The 24024-nt window shown below is 38.6% G+C and overlaps 1 protein-coding gene across 1 annotated transcript; it reads right to left on the reverse strand.

The window, feature by feature from the left end:
• Window positions 1-6764: 6764 nt before the first annotated feature.
• GRP (gastrin releasing peptide) lies at window positions 6765-23792 on the reverse strand. The gene is made up of 3 exons (XM_074207286.1): window positions 23651-23792; window positions 12817-13070; window positions 6765-7100 (listed from the first exon to the last, which is right to left on the reverse strand). Exons 1-3 carry the CDS (start codon window positions 23790-23792, stop codon window positions 7047-7049), a joined length of 450 nt encoding a protein of 149 aa, XP_074063387.1. The 3' UTR covers window positions 6765-7046.
• Window positions 23793-24024: the final 232 nt, after the last annotated feature.

The raw sequence follows: 24024 nt of genomic DNA on the forward strand, positions 1-24024 counted from the left end.
TACTACCTCAGAATTTACTATCAGTCTTAGTTTCCTTATCTGTAAAATAAGAATAATAACAGCAAAAGACTATTATGAGGATCAACTGAAAAGTATATCGGGGTGACTAGGTAGCATAGTGAATAGAGCACTGACCCTAGAGTCAATAGGACCTGAATTCAAGTTTGGCCTCAGACACTTAATAATTACTTAGCTGTGTGACCTTGGGCAAGTCACTTAACTCCATTGCTTTGCAAAAATTAAAAAAATCTATCTAAAGATTTTTGCAAACCTTTAAGTAGTATATAAATGATAGCTATTATTATTTTAAGTGTATTAAGAGAAAAAGCAAAAACTGAGGGTAGTCCCTAACATATTGAGTTTAAAAGGACCTTACAGATCACCTAACCCTATTTGGCAGTGTAGTGAAAGGATTTTGTCATCCAAGTCTAAGGAGGATAATCAGGATTTGAAAACAGGTCTTTGACATCAATTCCAAGTCTTCAGCACCCAAGAAGATCAACAGAGGGAGCCTTCTTGAAGGAGGTGGCAAATCTTGAAAGTCTGGAAATTTCTGACTTACTCTTCCAATTTCCCAGAATGTATCAGCCCATTTCCAATCATCTTTCCAGGATGGGTATGAATTAAACAGACAAAAAATTAGAGGTGAGGAAAACATTCTAAATATTTGGGACAAAATGAGCAAGGACATGGTGACAGGAGAGTACAAGGTATTCTCAGGGGCCATTGAGTTCAGTTTGCCTTGCATGTAGAGTTGTGCTTAGAGGAAAGAAATAAGTGATAAGACTGGTAAAATAAACTGGGACTAGATTACAGAAGATCTTTAATTCCCAGAAAGGAATTTGAACTTTAGTTGGTAGGTAATAGGAGCCACCAAAGATTTTCCAGCAGAGGAGTATCATGGTAAAATCTGTGCATAAGGAAAATCATTCTGGTAGGAGTATGGTGGATTGATTGCAGGGGAAAGAAAGATATTAGTCTAGGTGAGTGGCAATAATAATAATAGTCAATATATTTGTAGTGTTCTAAGGTATATAAAGTGTTCTCTATTCATTTTATCATTGAAAACTATACAGCAAGCTGATGGGGATAGGTATGACAGGTAATATTAACCTCATTTTGCAGATGAGGAAACTAAATTAGCTCAGGGATATTCACATAGCTAGAAAGTATCACAGAATTTGAATTCAGGTCTTCCTGACTTCAAGTCCAATACACTATCCACTACGGTGCACTGGTATGAATAAAGAGGAGGCAGGGGTAAAAGCAATAAAGTCAATTGTGGATAGCTTGCTATACTTGAAATCAGGGAGATTCAGATTCAGATTCCTTCTCTGCCACTTACTATTTTTGTGATTATGGGTAATACAACTACTCTAAGTCCCAGTATTCACATCAGTAAAATGATAGGAACAATGATTTTTTGTTTTTGTTTTTTACTATCTACTATAAGTTGTAAGGGAAATGGTTTGTAAACTTTAAAATGATATGTAAAGGAAATTTCAGAGGCAGAATCAATCTTAAAATCTACAGTATATGTTTTACTGAGTCATTGGGGGACTTAAACAAAATCATGTTTGTGAATTCTAAATTTCCTGATTTAAGAACTCTTCGGGTTTCCTGTGAATGGAGATTCTCACCTAGAAAATGAGTTTGGAAAGTTGTAGCAGCTTGCTATATCTATGAAGACCAGAAGGTGGCAACCTAAGCCAGAGTCACATCAACTCACTCACCTGATCATGTCCAAATGCAAACAGTGATTTCCCTAATGCTGAGTTTGCCTGCACTCTCTAATAATGTCCAAATAAAGCATTTATCTCAGTGGCTCACAATGTTTTTACTCACTTGAATTCCAATTTTGTCTCTCTTCTCAAAATAGCACCAAAGAACTCATTAACTTTCTATAGAGACTAAATCCAATTATTATAATAAAATTTAACTCATTTGATCCTAATTTGAAGTGAAATTGAAGAAGGGAAATGTGTTAGACTCCTCCTAGTCTAAGTTGAATTTTCAACCTTTTCTTTCTTCTGTTCCCTCTGAGGGATAGAGTTACCTTTCTCCATTCATTCATTTGCATAGTTGATTCAGAGAGTATCTTGGTAATGAAGAAAAATTGTAAAGCTTTGAAACCTAGAAGTCCTTTACAATTTGTGGACTTTATGGTTAGTTCCTTCCCCTCCTCCCATGGGGTATTATAAACTGATGATTAGGAAATGTCTGGGGATAAAAGAGACTTTTAAGAGAGTCTCAGGACAGGGACATTGTTCCCGCAAGCAGAAAGCAGTAACTTCAAAAGGTATACTAAATTCCTTAATCTAATTAGCTGACATAATGGGCTTTGTTTAGAAAGAGCTTTGCCCCTAGGGCTACAATAGAAACTCAGAAGGACAGAAGTCAAGGTAGAGACAGAGATAGAGACTATAGCTGAGGCTAGAAAAACTACTTGAGGTGGGACAGGGATTGAGGGATGGTCAAAGAAGGAGAAGGAGAAGAAGAAATATCACCAGAGGAGACCAGTGGCCTTGTAGTATTGGAGACGTCATCATACACATGTGTTTACACTTATACATGTGTACTTCACACTTAACTTCATCCTCATAACTCTGGGAGGTAATTTTTACAACTGAGGAAACTGAGGTAAGCAAATTAAGTGACTTGCCTAGAGTCACACAGCTGTTTGAGGAAAGATTCAAAATCATTTTTCCTTTCATGTGTACTAGCCACACATGTTTTCTATTTCTTTGCAACCTTGCTCACAAACCTTCCAAGAGTCACATATACTTCTCTCCATGATTCATATGTGTGTGTGTGTATGTGTGTGTGTGTGTAAAATTTTCCCAATGATAGCATAATTATGGAAGACTGGGTACTGAGTCTATATGGGAAGATTTGTTTTTCATTATTCTTCTTACTATGTTATTGCATTAAATTCCTGTGAATTATGTTTTCTGGCCAATTAAAGTAAACCTATTGGTAAGGGTTCCCGAACTACAGTTTTGAGTGAACGCAGCTCCAAAGACTACCTTGAATCTGGGATAAGGTGGGCTTATGTATATTGTACTTCTATAACAAATTCTTCCTTATTAATCAGTCAGGTCAACTGAACCCTTAATATTCTCCACCTTTTGAAGAATGAAGTGATTGCCATTCACATCTACCTCACTCTCTCTCTGCTAAATATGAACTGTCATGTGCCATTCATCCCACCAATGCTGCCCTAGCCCCCTAGGACACAGGGGCTATAAGGAATTTCACAGGGGGAAGACCAAGAAAATTTGAGGTAATTTCTCCCAAATTCTGTCATCTAGAGTTCAGAATCAAGGCTCTGCTCCTAATTAGCTGTGAGAATGTGTTTAGTCTGATGGAGGCATAACTGGCAGCATCAATAGCCATGTTGTGCAGTATGGAAATATTAAACAATTTGACCAAGGTTACATAACTTTGAAATTTCAGATCCAGGATTTGGAGCAATCATCACCTCTTACAGGAGATCTTTCCTTGCACCCCACCTTTTCCCTTCCATTCCCCAAGTCACTAGTGCTTACTTTATACTCCTAAAAAAAAAGCTCACTCTAAATTTAAGGAGCCCTCCTTAAATTTAGATAGAGGTCTCAAACACTATAGATAATATGTGTATACATACATCTATAGAGTGTGTGTATATGTACATCTTGTTTCTCTTGAAAAAACCTAAGCTCCCTGAGGTTAAGAACTATTTATTTTTTATGTCTCTAATAATGTTTGTTTTTGAATGATGGGTTGGATGACCATTTTCAAATATGAAGGGAAGAGTTTAAAAAAGCTACTAAGTTTTGGGTAGGAATAAGAAAAATGAAGGGGATGTTCTGTTTTAAGGCTTTTATTTAGGGCTAACTTGAGAAGGGGGCAAACAGAAAGACAGAACCCAATTAAGGAGCCGAAGGAACACATAAAACCTCAGGCATCGTTGCATTTCCTAAATATGGTTACTCCTCTCATCCAAGGTAATTAATTCCCGGAAGTGCCTTCAGAATGAGTGGTTTTGTTTTATCCTTGAAGAGTTATTCCACAAAGCACTCCCAGTTCCTGATTAAAATCATCTATGGTTTAAAAAGGGAATAGTATATTTCCTACATTTCAGTAATGATAATACTACATGTGTCTGGGCTGGGTTAAAGTGTTTTCTGATGATCAACTACTCCCAGAGGAAACTTCAAGGTGGGGCTAGAAAAATTGTAATGGGCCGCCTGAAGTGTCTGCTGTGGCACCTCTGATCATAACCACTGGCTGAATTACCCACAGTCGCCAGTCCTGTCCCACACAATACAAGACTATGCTCAGAGAACATATTTGAAAAATGCTTATTGCCTCCCTATAGTGTTTTTCTTCTTTATTACCCTGCTCAGCTAAAAGGATTTCCAACATGCCTCACCCTTTCTTTTTAATACACGCTTCCTTTTCTTACTGCATATCTTCCTGTGGTGCACAGCTATGGAGAAATCTGCCCAATGGGTTTGACTTTTCACAGACTTTGGGGATAGGATATTATGCGACCCCGAATGGTTCTCAAGAATCAATATGAAATAATGCTAAGAGTCAATCTAGGTCCCAGAACTAGTCAAATGTATTTCTGGTTCTACCTGCAGGTGAGGTTCCAGGATGACTTCTTTGGATAGGGGAATTGTAAACTTCTCTTCCATAGAAAGATATTTCAAATTGGCATTTGGACTAAACTAAAAGCTACTGTCATTAGTCTATTAGTTAAAAGGTTTGCATAAACAATTTATATTTTGGGGTACAGCTATTAAAAATGAAAAAGGAAATGGCAAACCATTCCAGTATCTTTGCAAGAAAACCCCAGATTGAGTCATGATGAGTTGGACACGCCTGAACAACAACAACAAATTAAAAATGAACAATAGCTTCTGTAACATAAGATTAAAGGATATCTTAGATGCTGTCAGAGTACAGGGTGATAGATGATGATATGATTTTCCATGACCCCTAATATTTCTCCTACTTGCCATAGTGCCTGAAATTACATCATTAATGACATATGTCTTTGACTTCTCCATCTTCAAATTCCCCTGATATGCATATACCCTAGAAAGGGCTAACAATTTAAGTTATTAACTAATTCTTTAGTGAAGAGGAGTTGTTGTTTAGCCATTCACTCATGTCCAACTTTTTTATTTTAGGTTGGGTTTTTTTTTTGCAAGGCAAATGGGGTTCAGTGGCTTGCCCAACACACAGCTAGGTAATTATTAAGTGTCTGAGACTGGATTTGAACCCAGGCACTCCTGACTCCAAGGCTGGTGCTTTATCCACTATGCCACCTAGCTGCCCCATGTCCAACTTTTTATGACCTTATGGACTATGACATACAAGACCTTCCCATCCTCCACTATCTCCCAAAGCTCATGTTTGTTGCTTCCATGGTACTATCTATTCATCTCAACCATTGTCATCTCCTTTTCTTTTGCCTTCTATATTTATCAACACCAGGGTCTTTTTTAATGACTCCTGTCTACTCATTATGTGACCAAAGTATTTAAGCTTCAGTTTCATTCAGTTTTTGACTTTCCAGTGAATAGGCTCCATTAATTTTTTTAAGTATTGACTGATTGGATCTTATTGTTGTCCAAGGAAATGAGGTGACAACTAGATAAATTTGAAGGAATGAGACACAGGAGAGTCCTAGCATATTGCCTGGTACATTGTAAGGACTTAATAAATGTTTGTTGACAGACAAGAAAGGGGAGAGAATACATAAAAAGGGGAGACAGGAGGGTATCAAGGTAAACTTGGATCAACCTTGGAAATCTGCATAGGGTTACTGGCAATAAGAGGAATTATTACCAATGAGGTTAGTTCGTGACAAATGTGTCATGGTCAAACCATGGAGCAAAATATGCTTTGGCAGAAGAATAACTTTTTTTGCCTCCAAAGAAATAGGATCTCAGATCTGTAAGGAAGCTAGAATATCTGAGTTTCTTTCTAATTGTAGCCTGGTCACATTCAACAAATGAAGAGTGTCAAAAGATACCCTTATCTAAAAATTGCAGCAAAGAAAAGGCAGGATCCTCCCCCCCCATAACAAAGAGGGGGCAATATTGTCCAGACATGTTATTTAGTTGTATTGCTAGCTGTTATAGATGTCACTTGGTTGGCCTATCCTCCACCTCTGATGATGTCCCCAAACAGCTATTCCTTAGTGAATTTACCCATCATAGAATCATAGTTTCCCAGTTGCAACCTCTTCGTGAATATATTCAATATACTCAACAAGTGGGCATTCCTCTCCACTTTTCAACTTATTAGGAAATCTTTCCTGATATGAAGGTAAAATTCACCATTTTTAAGTTATTCTCAATCACTTAAGATTTTAGTGTCTGGGACCCAAGAGAACATCATCCATGTGACACTCCCTTTCAGATAATTTAGGAGGTTTGAGAGTTAATATCTATTTATTAATAGTCCAAACAACTTCAATGCATTCCCATTAAGTAGATTGGGATGGTCTTAAACAGAAGAGGAAATTAGGCTCAATAATAACCCCAGGATAGACTATTTGGTTTGTACTAGATGAGTGGCCTTTCTCTGGGTTGTATAAACCAAAAAGTATTGAGATTTACCATAAAATTGAACAAACTGATAACCAATCACCAAACAACTTGTCAAATGTAATCTCTGCTGCCTGGGCCCTCTCCATTTGTGGACTAAAGCAATAGCATTAACTTGCCTTTTCAAAAGAATTTTAATTTTTATTGTGAATGTTGACATATAAGGAATCTCAAAACTAAAGGACAAATAGTCTAAATAGATTGGAAAAATATAGAGATCAGACCCTTCCTTGACAATTATTGACAGCAAAGCAGTTCACACAAAAATGCTGCTCAAAAACATGGATTTAGTCACGATGGGATGATACAAGAATAGTGACATGATTTGCTCAAAAGAAATATTTTCTAACCAAAGCAAACAACATTATTATCTGATATGATCAGTGCTTGTAGACCATAGTGGACTGAAGATATTGTTTCTTGAAAGGAGCCATCTCTAGTTCAGCTCAGGATGTTTTCCTTCATGTTGAGAACCTGAAGTAAGGATTCCACCATCTTGAAGGAGAGAAAAGAAAAGAAGGAAAGAAAAGGACAAACAGGAAGAAAGCAGTGTTTAATGAACATTATTTGTCAATCATGAAAGTCAAAATCCACTAATGAGAAACACTATACTTTCCAACCCATTTATTCTAAATACTTTCTGGATAGAGTACTGGCTCTAGAGTCAGCAAGGCCTGAGTTCAAATCCCACCAAAGATGCTTACTAGCTATGTGACCCTGGGGAAGTCACTCAACCCCATTTGCCTCCCTAATCTCCATGGTTGACAAAGAGTGATAAATACTGGAATTTCCACACCTACAAATGAGGTCTTCTAATTTGTCAAAAATGGAATCAAGGGATCAATATTTTCCACCAGCTATCTGTCATGTCAAATGAAGAACATAATTTTTTTTCATAGGATGATGGGTAAAAGGCATTGAGGTACAATGGAAAGAACTCTGGACTTGAAGTCAGAAGTCTTAGATTCAAATCCTGGCTCTGATATTTTGGATATTTCTCTGATATTTTTGTGACATTAGGCAAGTTGTTCCTCTTTTAAGGGTCTCAGATAGGGATGACCTATAAAGGAATGACCCCAGAGATCATCTAGTTCTCCTCTCCCTATTTTACATATGAGACACAAGTAAAGTATGTGAGTTTTCAGAACATAGAAGAGCTAGAATTCAAACTCAAGTCTTCTGACTTCAGATCTAGGGTCATTTTCATCACACCAAAAGGACTGGGCTTGCAAAGAAGGGAAATTGTCCTAGAAGCTTTTTGTCTCCACCTGATTTTAATTTCAAGGACCCAGGACCTAAATTTGACTGCTGCTTATCCTTTGTAAGCCCCATGACATCTATGACATCATTTTCCTCATCTGTAAAATTAGGGGGTTTAGAAGAAAACATCTATAGTTTCTCTTCCAATAATAACTCTATGGTTCATGGAGATCATCCAATAAAGTTGATGATAATAATAACAATAATAAGCAGCTATCATTTATATATAATATATATCATTCATAGAATGCTTTAGACATAGAGCTTTGCTTGTGTAAATTCATTTAAAACTTACAACAACCCTGTGAGTGCTAAGGGATATCATGTGGTGTGTCCACGGTTCACTTAGTATGTGTCTAGAGAAGAATCTGAACTCAGATCTTTCTGATGCTAAGTCCAGGGTGCTATCTATTCTAACTTCCTCAATTTATGTATGAGGAAAGCTGAGGATAATAAAGATCAAATGTTGATTCAGGACCATATTGAGTCAGAGCACTGGGGGCTCCTTATCCCAGGCCAACACTCTTTGCACAATACCATATTTCCAGTTGTGAGAGATCTATAAGAATTCTTTAACTTATTACAGTGGTTAAGACAATTGGGAACAGGTATTTACTTGCGTTTTTATGTTTCAGTTATAGCTGGCTAAGATGAACTCTATATTGAAGAAAGGATGGGTAGTCATGATGGGAAAATACTACTTTGTTCCTAAAGAACACTTCATCCATTTAAATGAAAAAGCACCTGCCAACCATGTTCCTATTAATCTTTTTAAAATACTCTGGCAGTTCAGGTTAACTGACTTTCAATTAATATCTTGTTAGCAAATAAAGAAAGGACTAATATCCCAAGTGGTGTTATTATATAGTCTATGGCTTGATTGTTTTGCTTAGGGTGACAGAGTCCTGAGTTCAATTCCCATATTGACCAATTAACTTCCCCTCTCTTCCATCCATAACTGGTACAACTAACCCCTGCCAGCCATATTGCAAATATCAATATCATCCATCTTGCAAATATGTGCCATTGGCTATGAAGAAGAACAATTTGAGAGCGAATGAATGGATCAATAGAAATCCATCACTTTCTCAAAGTGAATGTCCTACTTTCATGTTTGGTCTAAGAGGATTAAAGAAAAGAAGAAAAAGAGACTGGTAGTATTCATGAACACCACCTAGAGATAAGGTGGTCAAAGCCAAAGACCTCTGAACCAGATCTCTTTTTGAAAAGAAAGTTCTTGTTGAGTGAAAAAAAAAGGGCTGACTTTGACATTAGAGGATTCGAGTTTAAATGCCAGCTCCATTACTTCCTACCTGTACGACCTTGAAACTTTCAACTCCTTCCTCTGACCTCTCTCAGATACAAAACAAGGAGGTTCAATGAGATCATCTCCAAGTTCTCTTCTGGTTGTGGATCTCTGACCCTGAGTGGGAGGAATCCACAGAATCTCATAGATATGTGCATGACTATTATGATCTCAGGGGGGTGGGGTAGATAAGAGAGAGAAAGGAAAATTTGATGCTCAAAATTTAAAAGAAAAAAGAATGCTAAAAATTGTTCTTAAATGTACTGGGGGGAAAATAAAACATTATTACAAAAATTTTTTTAATTAGATTTCTATTTAAAAAGGAATGAGTATGCTCTCAAATGGAAGAATTTATTCTACTTTTTACAAGGATGACCAAGCCATTCAAGATGCATGTAAATGATTATTTGATGCTTTTGAGGTTTCTAATCTTTAGAACTTTACTGATTTCAAACACCTTAAACAGAAATAAATCAATGTCAATTAGTGAGTCAATGTACAGGAATATGCACAGAAGTGAATCTACAAAGCTCAGTTCTCATCCTCTCCATCTTTTCCCAAAGAGCACTGCCCAACTTCTTTTGCCAATAGCCATAGGAGACAAACGCACAAGGTGTTTCTCTGGGGACCCACATAGACCCAGAGGGAAGCTTAATTTATCTAAGATTCCAAATGAAGCCCTAGTGTAAAGTTAGACTCAGCTATATTCCTGAAACTGCTGAAAGCAGTTTCAAAAAATCTGAATGGAGCATATAATCTGAAACCAGGTCCACTGCCACTTCATATCTTCTGATCTAGTGCAAATCACTTCACTTCCCTGGGCCTCAATTTTTCAATGTGTAAAATGAAAGGATAGAGGCAGACAAATCTCTGAGACTCCCCCAAGCTTTAAACTGATCGACTGTGTCAAGTGGAGAGCTGGCAGGAAGGGAAAGATTACTAAGATAAGTCTTGGCAGAGGCTATTAGGGCCCCCAGGTCTTATTCTCAATGATACATTTATTGTTTTATAGTCTGGGGGACACAATGTGGGCAGCTTTTCTTCCTGACTGAGGAAATATGTATGTAATCAAAACTAAGTAAAGAGGGCTCCAAATTATGCACTGCAGCTCAGGGACAGCCAGCACCGGGGCATATTGCTTTACTCCTGCAATAGAAGAAAGAACATTTTCCTTTAATGCAAAAATGAGGGTAGTTTTTGATTTGAAGTTTTTCATCTCTTAAATATCTGTAAAATACAACTAAATTTAGAAACCTCAGTGACTTTGTGCTTTTTTTATCTAGGGATCACCAAGAAACATTTTGGGGGGTGACCAAATCTATTATCATGCACATTCTCTCAACCCATGGGATGTGCAGCTGGTCTATAATAACCTTTTAAAATAGATTTACCTGGATGAATGACTTGCCCAGGATCATACAACTAATATGTGTCAGGAACAAGACATGAACCCAGGTCTTCCTGACCCCAATTCTATCCAGAATGCCATCTCTGACTCTTACTGGGAGGCATGTGGACTTCTAAGAACACTGTGTTCAGGGTATGTGCTCTATGTGCAAAGGTAGAATTTATATGCAGCCTATTCTTGACAAGCACATTGCCATAATAGGCAGAAAATGATCAATACAAAAGAAATTACAAATGACCTTGGTGAAAAGTTAAAATATGGAGAAATTCCCTTTTAAAAAAAATTTAAAAGATTTGGTACTTACATAACCAGTAACATGTTTGACATATGGTAGAATAAAGGGAATGAGCATCCCAAACTTTTTTTTTAAATGTTTTCTTCTTGTTCTAGTAGGAAATAAAAATGATGGGGCTTGCCCATAAGTCCTGTAGACTAGTTCTTGATTGTGCTTTGTAAAAATTTGATATCTAAATGAACATTGTTTCTTTCAAAGTCATCACCTAAGAAGGTCTCATGACTTATCTGCTACTGCTGACATTGCTGATAATAACTCTGGAATTTCTCTTAGAATTGGTTTCAGAACCAGTGAAATATTCTTCGCCCCTTGAAGACAATTTTTATTTCAGGGAATGACCAAGTAACTATTTAGATCTAAGTATGGTGAATGAGGTCTACAATTAAGCTGGGGAATATTGTTTTTGTCTAAAAAAATTACAATGATAAAGTCAATATCTTCCTCACTTCTAATGTGCTCCTCTAATTTGTAATGCTGTTATATAGATTCTAATTTTCATCATGCTTGTCTGAGTACATTTCTTATCTTGCCTACTAGATTCTCAAAGGAGTTCTGAGAGAAGTTCCCCCAATACTTTGAGCCATGGCAGCAGCCCAGAAATGATGACCAGTGGAATAGAAGCTCCCTGAGAGCAGGTCCTGTTTCATGCTTATCTTTGTCTTTCTAGCACATGGTGGCATTCATTGAATTTGAGCATTTGAATTAAATAAGATTATAGCCTCTCAAGAGTGACATTTGTAGGAGACAATAATCACTTGAAAGTGGATGGACTGTCTCATTACCTTATAAAGATACCTTGTGGTTAGTTCTAAATCCTTTAGAAGTCTCCTTTTCATTTTAATGGACAAATCCACAGGAATAGTTATGTCTATTGTTAGTTCACATCCATCCCCAATCAGAAAAATAGAAGATAAATGTCTGGGTTGAGGTTTCTGTTATGAGTTTAATGTTTTTTTGTCCTTATTAGAGACTGTGATTACATCAAAACATTGTGGATTATTCCAGATGACGGTGAGAAAAAAAAATCTCATTTGTGCTGATTCATTTATTCCTAAACTGCTGGTTGGGTTTTTAAAAATATATTATTTTTGATGTACTGAATCCCTCAGATCAATTAAAATTAAAACTGTGATCTAGTCCAACACACTCATTTTACAGATGAGGCTCAGGATCATGGAAACCATGGCATTTAATACATAGTATTAACTAGTAGAGTTCATACTTGGGCTCCTGAGCTGTGTTTTTTTTTAACCATGTTTGCTCTTTCCTGACCTTAGGGAATGAATATTTATTCTAAGATGAACATATCTAGGCTTGGAAGACTTGAGTTTGGTAGGTCCAGAGGTTTAGGATCCTATTGGTTTAGAACGGAAAGGAAGAAGACCCAGGCGACTTATTCCAGAGCTCTTAGAAAGAGTGAACCAGTAGAGGATTGGCCCAAGCCTGGCTATTTAACCAGGAGTTGTCTGAACAGTACAAGGTGAAACATCAATATTTTCTTAGCAGTTCTAAATGCTTTAAATATTTGATGAGATTTCAGCATTATTTGTAGTTACAAATTAAATAACTGTTTTAAGATATTCTGTTAATGCATTCAGTAAGTCTTATTTTGTGTGTAGGACAATGGATCCTACTGTATGAGAACATAGCTACTATATGAGAATAACTACCCTATAATTGATTCATGTTGAATACCTTTTCACTTCCCTTTCTGGAGAAATTTTAAACAGATTTATCCCCATGATGCTTGGGTTGAGGGAGAGGTTTAAAAAGCTGATGAGTACGAAAAAGGAACCTAACCCTCCCCAGGACTGAATCTAATGCAGAGAGTACAGGAAATGGGAACATTATTCCCAATCCTCTGAAACAGCAATGGTTCTTCAATTTTAGGACTACTATTCATATTCAAATCAATCTTTTTCTACTTACATTTTCTACTTACATCTTTAGTGTTGGCATCACTGTCTAAGTCTCCAGTGGGTTGAGGGTAGCTCAGAATTCCATGTCCAGGGAAGTGACTACTTCTGCTACCCTTCCCTTCTAACAGGGGTAGTAAATTCTTCTCTGTTTCTTCCCATTGTAGGTATTCACTTAGTGACTTGGAATTTTCAGGTACCACAGGTGAGAGTGGTAGCTTGTCTCCTCCTTCATAAGCATATGGGAAATCTCCAGTGCTTTTTTTCCCCATTAAATGACCTAAGAGGAAAAAAAAACCATTAAAATTTTTTTCTTAGTCAAAGAATAATGGGAAAATGAGAAGGAAAAGAAATTGAATTATTTGGAGCCATTCTCTGCTAACTGGGAAATAAAACCAGTGTTTAAATATACTGAGCAGCTTCCTTATTGACTGATCCCTCCCTAGACTCCCTGCCAAAATATGGGAGGTATTATGGGAAAAAAAAATCAGATAGAGCATTAGGACACTTGGGTTCTTTCTGATCATGGCCTTAGAAACTGGTCATAACTTTAAAGCTGAAGTGACCCTCAGAGTTCATCAGACATAACTCATCTTACAAATAAGGCAGCTGAAGCCTGTTTAAGTGGCTTGTCCATAATCACATAGATAGTAACCAGTCCTCTACCCAATCTCCTTTCCATTATATCACAATGCTCTGAGGTCTTTCCTATACCTGTGGGATCTTGGGCAAGTCATTCTTCCTCTCTAAGCCTCAGTTCCCTTCATGATAAAAATAAAGTGCTTGGATAATACAGTTCTCAAGATCCCGTCTTATGGAAGCATCCTCTGATAAATTCTTTCTTTGACAAGTTCTATTCCCAACTGAGATTGCCATTGTCTGAATGTTTTCCCTAGTTGTTTTTTGAATTACTGTTGATAATAAGTCTCAGTGCTTTTCATTAAGATGAAAAAGAAAACCTATGTTTCTACTTTTTTGTAATCCAAAGTATCACAGGAATTTTTTTTTCTATTTGAACTATGCTGAAACTTTAGCTGTATGGAATTTGGAAAATTTCATCTAGAAATGACAAAAGAAAGAAATAATGAGAGGGAGAAAAATCCTCAAAACTTTGGCCAAAGCTTTCCTCTCACAGAAGTGATTAGTTAGTCCTTACGTAATATATTTAAGTTTCAATTCAAGGGTATACATCTGAACTAGAGACAGGCTTCCTTGAAATGGGAAAATCCACTGAATGGATGGAAATTTACCAGACATGAGCAGTGAGATTTATTATAGATCATATATTCCTAGACTGGGTTATTGAATTCAAGGTTCAGATTGTTCAATTTTTAACATTTTTATTGGTATCTTTGGTTCCTGTAGCACCTTCATTTCAATATAAATCCATGCTTCTTCCTTTACCCAACAAATCATCGCCTTATAACAAAACAATAAAAAAGAAAGTGTCAGCTAGGTGATAGCTAAATACAGCTCTGGACCTGGATTCAGGAAGACTTGAGTTCAAATCCAGCTTCAGACACTTACTACCTGTATGATCTTGGGCAAGTCACTTAATCCCTGTCTGCCTTCAGTCTTCGACTGTAAAATTCTGATAAATGATAAATGGGATAAAATGGCACCTTTCTCCCAAGGATAGTATCAGGATCAAATGAGAGAATTTTTGTAAAGAGTTTAGCACAGTGTCTAATAAATATTTGAAAAATGAAAACAGCAATTTATAAAAACTAACCATCATAAAACCTTTCACAGTAACTGAGTCTGATATTATGCACTATGTTCTACATTCACAGTTACCTTGTCCCAACTTCTCTACCTCTGAAAAAAGGGAAGAGAGTGAACTTTGTCATCTCTTTTTCAAGAACAAGCTTGGTCAATATAATTATCCTATGTTCAGTCTCATTTCCAAGGTTCAGTTTGTTGGTAGATTGAGTTGCTACATATGTTTGCATTAAGTCATTTCCTTTCTTAAATGGACTTGCTGAGGCTCTGGATATACACAAGTGGGCTCTGCAGCACAGCCTGACTGGTAATATTTAGAAATGTAATATGCTTTTGATTTAGGACTCACAAGTGAAGAGCTCTTTATGATTTCAGTTTTGAATTGCTTCAGGGTCAGCCTCATTTAAGGAGACAACACTACCAGGACTGAGTGTTTGCTAAATCTTTTTCCACTGCAGGTAGAAAAAGGTTTCTATCCTACTGATTCACCCACTCCTGGCTAAAGAGCAATGACTTCTTTTACAAGGAAATTTTCACCACTTCCAAGTGAACATCAAATAAAATTCCAGTAAGTTCCTAAGAAAGAAATGGCAGAAACTTCAGTGTCTGGCAAAGGAAAATGACTGTTACCAACTTTCTGCAATACTTTTGGGAAGATGACATCTATATATTAGACAAAATTTGTCATACTATGATAGAATCTGTGGAATCTCAAGGATCATTAAGATAAGGTTTAGTCTTTCATTAAATAGTTTCTGGCAAATAGATTTCTAGTATGACTAAACAAAGTTAAATCTAGTACTTAGATATAAGTTCATAGGATCATAACTCTAGAATTGAAAGGACTGTCACCTATTCCAAGTCATTAATTAAGAGAGGAGAAAAATGTGGTCCAGAAGTGAACTGATTCATTTGGGGTCACATATTAAATGGTAAAACCAAGGTTCAGGACAGGAAAGTGACACAATGGATAGAGTACCAGGTCTGGAGCCGGGAAGACTCATCTTCCAGAGTTCAAAGATTTGGTCTCAGATACTGATAGCTGTGGGACACTGGACAAAACACTTAACCCTATTTGCCTGCACTGGAGAAGAAAATGACAACCCTCCAGTATCCTTACCAAGAAAAATGGGGTCATGAAGAGATGGACATGATTGAACAACAATAAAGAACATAGATTCAAACTTGAACCCACCAACTCTAAAAACCAAAGCCCTTTCCATAATTTGTATCAACATGTTTTTTAGGGAAAAGAGCTTTGACCTAAGTCAGAATTCTAGGCAGTAAATCTAATTAATGAAATGAGGAGCTAGATGAACTTGGACTTCACCTTGCAAAGCTTCAAGTTTCCTCATCCTTAAAATGAAAGTTCTAGATTTGGAAAACTCTTAAAGTGCTTTCCTTTTGATGTTGTTAAGACATCCATAATAAGGATTAATACATATTACTTTTCAGAAGGCAGAGTACCATTTAACTTTATGCAGAACTGAGAAAATGGTGCCACCAAGAATTTCAATGCTGTATCACAGCTTTTAGCTCTAGGGGTGTGTGAGGAGATTCCAATAAATTTATTTCGACTATTCTTGCTTTCTAGAGTCCAATGCCATCCAGGGAAGATGAAGGCAGTAGTTCAAAACACAAAAATCTTTACCTGTCTGGTATCAGAAAAAAAGAGAGACTCTTCAAGCTTGGTCAACATAAGTAAAGTTTCTAAAAGAAAGACTTCATAAAAGTGGAGCCTAATAGAGGCTGAGAAATGTTAGAGAAAACTTGGAACATCTTATCTTCTCTAAAAATCTTTAAAAATAAGAGATTTTCTTGAGTCTGAATAGCTTTTGCAATCATTCCCAGGAGTGCAATAGATTAGATGGTTTTAATAACAGTAATAATTGCTATCAGCAACAAATATATGTAGTGTCACATAGAGCGCAGGCATCTAACGGGGAGGGCCTGGGATCATGACATGCTTTTGATAGCATCACGTTCTCTGGCCCTTCTTTTCAATGCCCAGAGCAACTCTCGAGGTATAGGATAATGAATTACAGAGAAATTGTAAATCTGCGTTGCTAAAGAAAATCTCTATGGTTTTCTCTATACTAATGAAAGAAATATAACAAAAACAACAAAAAAACCCCAACCCAGTTTAGATTGCTCTGTTCATGCTTCTTTCAAATTGAAGAAATAATTCATTTATAGATTTGTAAATGCAGTCTAAAAGTAAATAATAGCAGCTCATTCATATTGTGCCTTAAGATTTAGAAAATACTCTTTTAAAATATTAATTTTATCTACTTTTTTTGTTACATTTTAAGTTCTCTAGTGTCTCCCTCCTGTCCAACCATTTGAGTTTATAATTTTTTTTTTAGGTTTTTGCAAGGCAATGGGTTTAAGTGGCTTGCCCAATGCCACACAGCTAGGTAATCATTAAGTGTCTGAGACTGGATTTGAACTCAGGTACTCCTGACTCCAGGGCTCTACTGAGCCACCTAGCTGCCCCTGAGGTTATCATTTACTACAGATAGTAAATGATAGATGGATCATAGATAGAAGATGATAGATAGATAGATAGACAGACAGATAGATAGATAGATAGATAGATAGATAGATAGATAGATAGATAGATAGATAGATAGATAGATAGACAGATGGATAGATAGACAGATAGATAGATAGGTAGGCAGGTAGACAGGTAGGGAAATAGATAGGGAGCTAAATAGATAATATAAAACTACACTATGCATACTTCTATTTAGCAACTCTTCCTCTGGAAATGTATAGCATCTTCTTTCTAAGAGTCTTTGTAGTTGAAATGAATATTCATAATACTCAGACTAGCTTAGTCATCATAGTTATCCTTTGAACAATATTGCTGCTACTATGTACAACATTCTAATGTTTCTGCTTATTTCATTCTTCATTATTTCATTCAAGTCTTTCCATGTTTTTCTAAAAACAACCTATTCATTATTTCTTATTCCAATATTTCAATATTCCATCATTATCATTTATAACTTATTTAGCCTATCTAATCGATGGGCATCCTCTCAATTCCCTGTTCTTTGCCACCACAAAGAGAGTTTCTATAAGTATTTTAGAACAAATAGATTCTTTTTCTTTTTTCCCCCTTGATTACTTTGGGAAACAGATATTAGTGGTATTGCTAGGTCAAAAAGGCAAACACAATTTTATAACTCCAGGCATAATTTCAGATTGCTTTCCACAATGGTTGGATCAGGTCACATAATACCACAAATGGTGTTAGTGTTCCAAGTTTTCCATATTCCTTCCAACACTTGTTATTTTGCCCTTCGATCATTTTAACCAATCTGATAATGTGAGATATTTCAAAATTGTTTTAATTTCAATTTCTCTCATCAATAATGATTTAGAGAATTTTGTCTTTCATACATAGATATCCCAAAGTGCCTGTTCATATTCTTTGATTATCAATTGGGGAATGACTCCTTACAGTTTTGACAAAGTTCTCTTGTTGTTTGGGATATATGACCTTTATCCAATTTTCTGCTTTCCTTCTAATCTTGGCTACATTGGCTTTATTTGGACAAAATCTTTTTAATTAATGCAATAAAATTATCCATTTTATGTCTCATGATGTTCTCTATTTCCTACTTATTCATAAATTCTTTTCCTGTCTATCCAAAGCACTCTACATGAAAATTCATATCATCTTAGTTCCTGATGGATATGCACAAATACTTGTAACCCTTCAGGATTTTTCCCAGCTTTGTTTACGTTATATAATATATATAATAAGCCATTTTTTAATACAATCCATTGTGGCTTCTTATTTTTTTGTGTCTTTGGGCTTCATTACTGTCAAAAATTCAATTGTCTCCACAATATCAATAACATGTTTCATTTCTCCACCCACAGTCATTTGCTAGTTGATTCCACTTTTTATGTATGAAGAGCTCAGCTTTAGTTAAAAAAAACCTTATTTCCAACAAAACTTGAGTTTACCATTTTCATTTTATATCACAGAAATATGTCAGTGTAAGTCATTTGGTGAAATCAAAAGCTTCAAGAATAACAATGCTACATAGACAACAGGCCTTGCTTCTGGATTAGCTCCCATTGCCATCATCAAAAGGAGTGATCCCACTGGAGAAGGAACCTACCATATTTGCCAACTACATACCGCCCTCAGGGCAGGCAAACCAACTTAGCTTGATGAATTATCAACTCACCCAGTAGAAGAGACAAAAGGTGGCATGTACAAAGCTAATCCAAAAACTGCTACCATCTTGACCATCACTTCTGATTAAAGTGGAAGCAGATCACAACTCTAAGCTCAGGTACCTTGTGAACAGCAGTGACTTTCTTCTTCTAAGACCACCAGCCCTGTCCCATAGCTAACATCCATACTTGGGGTGATGTTAACCTAATTACTTTTAGTACTTTTACAGGTATTGTAGATCCTGCCACTTCTATAGCCACAGCTACAGGGGATGAGGAAAGAATCGTTCACAGAAGTCCTCGGCATCATCAAATGGTTTAACATCAGAAATGAATATGGGTTTGTCAGTGAAAATAGTGTTAAGATGAATACTAAGTGCTTTGCTACTATACTCCAAGGATCACGGACTTCCACTGGACTTGAAGCTGAAACCTCCTAGAAGTAGGTGTCCTCTCTCTCTCTCTCTCTCTCTCTCTCTCTTTCCTTAAGAGTAGAGGCTATATTTGTTTCCCTCTGTATTCCTAGTTATTTGCAGATAATAAGCACTCATATTTTTTTCATTCATTGTCTGGGTGGAATGGAGGAACTGTAAGCAGATGAATATTCATGCAACTTGAAAGCCATCATCTAAGTCCCAGAACTAGGGACAAGTCTGACCCTATAAAGGCTATGCTACAAGCTATATTACTGATAAAAAACAGTACCATAACAAAATCCGTTGGGGTACTAATTTCTTTGAATGACTTCAAGCCTTCTTTGTCCCACAATAGCTTATATTTACTAGGAGCATTTGTATATTTATGAATATTGGTAGAAATCTCTCATGTATTTCTCCAATTTCAAGCTTAGATATACATTTTTCTTTATTTCTAAATTTTATTTATTTAAGGCAATGGGGTTAAGTGACTTGCCCAAGATCACACAGCTAGGCAATTATTAAGTGTCTGAGGCCAAATTTGAACTCCTGACTCCAGGACTGGTGCTCTATGCACTGCGCCACCTAGCTGCCCTAGATATGCATTTTTCAATTCAGAAGCAAAACATTTCTATAAATATCAAGCCAAATGAGGCCACATTAAGTTTTCAATCTGGAAACTTGTTCTTCATTAACAGTTTAGATTGCTCTATCATGCTTCTTTCAGATCAACAGAGTAATTCACTTACAAATCTGCAAATATGTGCTGACAACTTCCTCCTGGACACCAATATATAGCTACAGTTTGATGTAATTAAAACTAAATTATGTATCTTCAGTGATGAAGGAGGATGTGATATTTGCTTTTTGTATCTGGGGGTCTAAATTTAAAACCCTACCAACCATTCTCCTTCCTCATAAGTGAACTCAGATAATTCAGCATAGGCCTGGTCTACACAAGCCATGCTTTTTCCAATTTCACTGATGAATTTGAAAAGTGTTTCTCCCCCCCCCCCCCCATTTACTCTCAACTTCTTTTGGTGATATATACCAGGAAAGGAAAAACAGAGAAGCCCTTAACACTAAATATATTATGATGGCCTTCAGTGATACCTTTAAAGAGTTCCACCTTTTAAAGAGTTCCTCTATAGGAAAACTCAAGAAAGCCTTTTTGGTATTATTTTAGAGACTAGTGACCATGGGAGAATGAATCTTGCAAGTCCAAATAAACCTTGAACTGATGTCTGACCCTGAAGCAAATGAATTAGTAGATTAGCATTTCCTGTAGCTGTGAATTATCTCCATTGTCAGCAACTGGTCACATTTTACATATGGAGAAACTGAGGCTGAGTTGTAAGGGGTTTATCCAGAGTCACATAATTTTTTCTGTTTTTTTCTTTAAAAATGCATTGCATTGGAACTATCTGTGCTACTTACTATTTGAGTTGTCACTTCCCCTTTTGGGACCTCAGTTTCCTCATCTGTAAAAGTAGAGGTTCTGAGTCACACAGTGTCTGAGGCAGGATTGAATTCCAGACTCCAGATCCAGCACTCTGGCCATCACACTACCAGCTGCAGATCATGTTGATTCTTGTACTTTCCTCTACCTGGGGACTCAAAAATTATTTGAAGAAACCTCTAACTTCCGTTTATTCCCTCTATATCAATTTTTCTTTCTATAGGCTAAACATCACTCCTTGATTTTTGAATGGAATAGAATGGTTGGAAACACCACCCCAAAGGAGATTAATACTTATAATGCTTGTTTTCCCAGACTAGAGATATCTTCTAATAGCAGTAGTTATTTTACATAGTATTTTAAGGTGTGCAAAGCACTTTACAAACATTAACTTCATTTGCTCTTCACTATAATCCAATGAAGTGGCAACTACAGGACTAAGTTATATAATGTAAAAGTCTATTGGTTTTAAAGTCAGAACCTGAATTCTTAGCCTACTTCCCCGGGATGTTGTGAGGAAAAAACTTTGTACATTTTCAAGTGCTATTGTTCAATGTAACCCATTACTAGTGTCCAACCTTGGAGCTATGAAGTCACGGGTTCAATCCTACCTCTGACATACAAATCTACTGTGGTCCACAACATTTAACCATCCAGTGTTCCCAAGCAGCTCTAAAACTTTTTAAGTTTTTCCCAGGAGTTTCTCTGGACTGATAAAATTCCAGGTTTACCAAAAATACTTTTGCAGCTGAGTCCCAAAATCACTCTAGTCTTGTGGAGATGGAATTTTATAGCAAAAGGACACAATCTACCCAGACAAATGCAAACTAATGTAATCTCCTAAAAAATACAAGCATTATTCAGCTGCCTGGTCTTAGCAAAGGTTTTTCAAGAACTCCCTTCCTTCTATACTACCTCTATTTCTCCCTGCTAGAGATTCCCATCATCCTCTGACACTGCCACCACACTCTAGTACCGGTCCTTTTCACCTCACACCTGGACTATTGTGATAGTCTGATGGTTGGTCTTCTTGTCTCAAATCTCTTCTCCATTGTAGTTCATCCTCAACTCAGCTGCCTAAGGGTATTCTATCTAAAATGAAGATCTGACCATGCCTGAGTAATACTCAAGGAACTCCACTGGGCTCCCTGTCACCTAGGGAGGTGATCAAATACAAAAAATTCCCCTAGATTTCAAAGTTCTGTGTAACCTGCCCAAGGCCCCCACCTCCTTTCCGGGCTTCTTATACCTTCCACCACCCTCTCCCTTGCTCTTCTTGCTGGGTCTCCATCCATCTTCTGACAGAGCATTTTCATTAGCTGTCTGTTCCCCATGCATGAAATTCTCTTCTTTCTCATCTCTGTCTCAGCTCCCTTCAGTTCTCAACTAAAACCCTGTCTTCCATAGGAGACCTTTTTTCATCCTCCCTTTAATTCTAGTGCCTTCCCTCTGTGATTATTCCATTTTACCCCCCCTCCCCACACACACAAACACACACGTACAAACATATATAGCTTGTTTGCATATATTGCATAATGTCTTTCCATTAGATTGGGAGTTCTTCGAGAGCAGGGACTTTTTAACCTTTCTTTTTTATATCCCCAGCGCTTAGCACAGTTCGATGCACATTGTAGACACAATGTTTGTTGACTATCCCCGAACCTATCACTTCTGACGACCCTTGCAGGTCGAAATTTAAAATCTTATGCTCCGATTATTCGTTAGAGATTGGGCTGGCCTGGAGGCGGGGGGATGATGTTCTCGAAACACCTGCAGCTGAGGAATGCAGCCGGCATTCCCCAGGAACAGCAGCCCGTTAAAATAACAGCATTTCCTAGCTTCCCAGTAATTGTTTCGAAGTCGGCAGAAACCCAGATGCCTTCAGCTCTGTGGCATTTGAGCAGCAGTGGCTGCTCTCCCACTTCTTTCCCACCTGCCTGTTGAGTTTGTAGGGACCAGCTCTACAAGTGGGGAGACGGTGGCCTCAGGAGACAGAGTGAGGGCAACACGGGGGGAAGGGCGTTGCCTGGCCTCTGGCTGGGGCCGAAAGTGAGCCAACTTAGTAGACTAAGCCTCCCTCTCTGCTGCGGTCCCCGGACTAGGAGAAAGACAAGAACCCCAGCTCCTGGCCCCTGTCTGCAGGGCAAGAGAAGGAAAGGAAGAAGGGACGGGGAGCCTCGGGTGGGGAGGGGGGAAGGCTAGGGGAGAGAAGAGGGCGACCGCTAGTCAGGAGTCCTCTGAAAACAGAAGCAGCGCCCCCTCCCCATTCCCGGATCCCCCCGAATTCGTTCTTGTTGGCATGGAAAAGGTGAGCCACATCTACCTGAGAAAGGAGAGCGAGGGACGGAGGGGCAATGGGTTAACTTGCGGGAGAGCAGCTAGCGAAGGGCCAGACTCTGTAACGGAACCCCTTTGGGTCCGACTCCGGAGGCTTCTGGACCGCTTCTTGCTTCCTGCCAAGGGTTACATAGCTACCGAACTGTCTCTCCGGGAGCCCAGGGCGAAGCCTGAGCAGCCGCCGACATTCGGACTGGGGCGGGCATCCCGACCCCTTGGTAGACCGAGCCCAGTTCTGCAAGTTGTGCCGGGCGGGGGTAGGAAGTGGGTAGTGAAGCGTGCACACCAAGACGTAAAAGTGGAGAGCCACTCGGGAGGAGGCCCCGAGGGGGCTTTCCTCGCTGTCCCTGCTCCCCGGCGGAGGTGCGGGTCGCAGCTCAGGGGTTGGCCGCACTGAGGGATTGGCAAGGTGGTGAGGGGCGCCGGTGAGTTGTCCGGTGTAGACACGTGTGCGGCGGCTAGGAACCGACTGGTGTCCCAGAAAGGTCTGGAGGGCCAGTCTGGCGGGGATGCCGCCCAGGCTTGGCATCAATAGGGGCAAGGATCTAACTGGAGGGGCCAGCACGGGTACCGCTGGAGAAGTGCAGGGGGTGAATGCCAAGCCTAGCCTGGGTCCCAGGGAGCGCGGAGGGGGTGGGAGAGGACTTCTCAGGCAGGTTAAGTCAAACTGGCCCTGGGGTGCAAGCCCCAGCGGAGGGGAAGAGGGCGGGTGCAGCCTGGGGCACTTACCTACAGCCCAGTGGTTCCCCCTCGGGTATATCTTGGCCATCAGGTTCTCCACGCCAGCTGAGTGCAAGGGAGCCGCGGTCCCCCAAGGCGCTTCGCAGAGGACCAGGGCCATAAGGACCAGGGAGACCTCGCAGCCCCGCATGGTAGCGCCGCTGCCTGGGCCCGGAGATGGAGATCCGGAATCCCCTGTTCGCTGCGGTGAGTCCGGGTGGCAAGTTCGAATCCTGGGCTCAGTTATCTCTAGAGGCTGGGGGGGGGAGGGGGTAGAAGAGGAGGCTGACCAGAGGAGGAGGAGCTGCTACCACAACCTCTGCCGCTCGTTGTTATCGCGGCTAGTAATCCGAATTTATATGGAAGTGGGGGGGGGGATGAAA

The sequence above is a fragment of the Macrotis lagotis genome, chromosome X, assembly GCF_037893015.1.
Source record: "Macrotis lagotis isolate mMagLag1 chromosome X, bilby.v1.9.chrom.fasta, whole genome shotgun sequence".
In the NCBI taxonomy this organism is placed as follows: domain Eukaryota; kingdom Metazoa; phylum Chordata; class Mammalia; order Peramelemorphia; family Peramelidae; genus Macrotis; species Macrotis lagotis.

Excerpts from the sequence above, each read along its gene's own strand:
- GRP (XM_074207286.1), bottom strand. The coding sequence starts at position 23,792 with ATGCGGGGCTGCGAGGTCTCCCTGGTCCTTATGGCCCTGGTCCTCTGC. Across the intron at positions 13,071-23,650 it reads GGGGAACCACTGGGCTGTAG|GTCATTTAATGGGGAAAAAA; the intron begins GTAAGTGCCCCA and ends TTTTCCTCTTAG. Across the intron at positions 7,101-12,816 it reads GTGATGCCAACACTAAAGAT|ATGGTGGAATCCTTACTTCA; the intron begins GTAAGTAGAAAA and ends CTCTCCTTCAAG.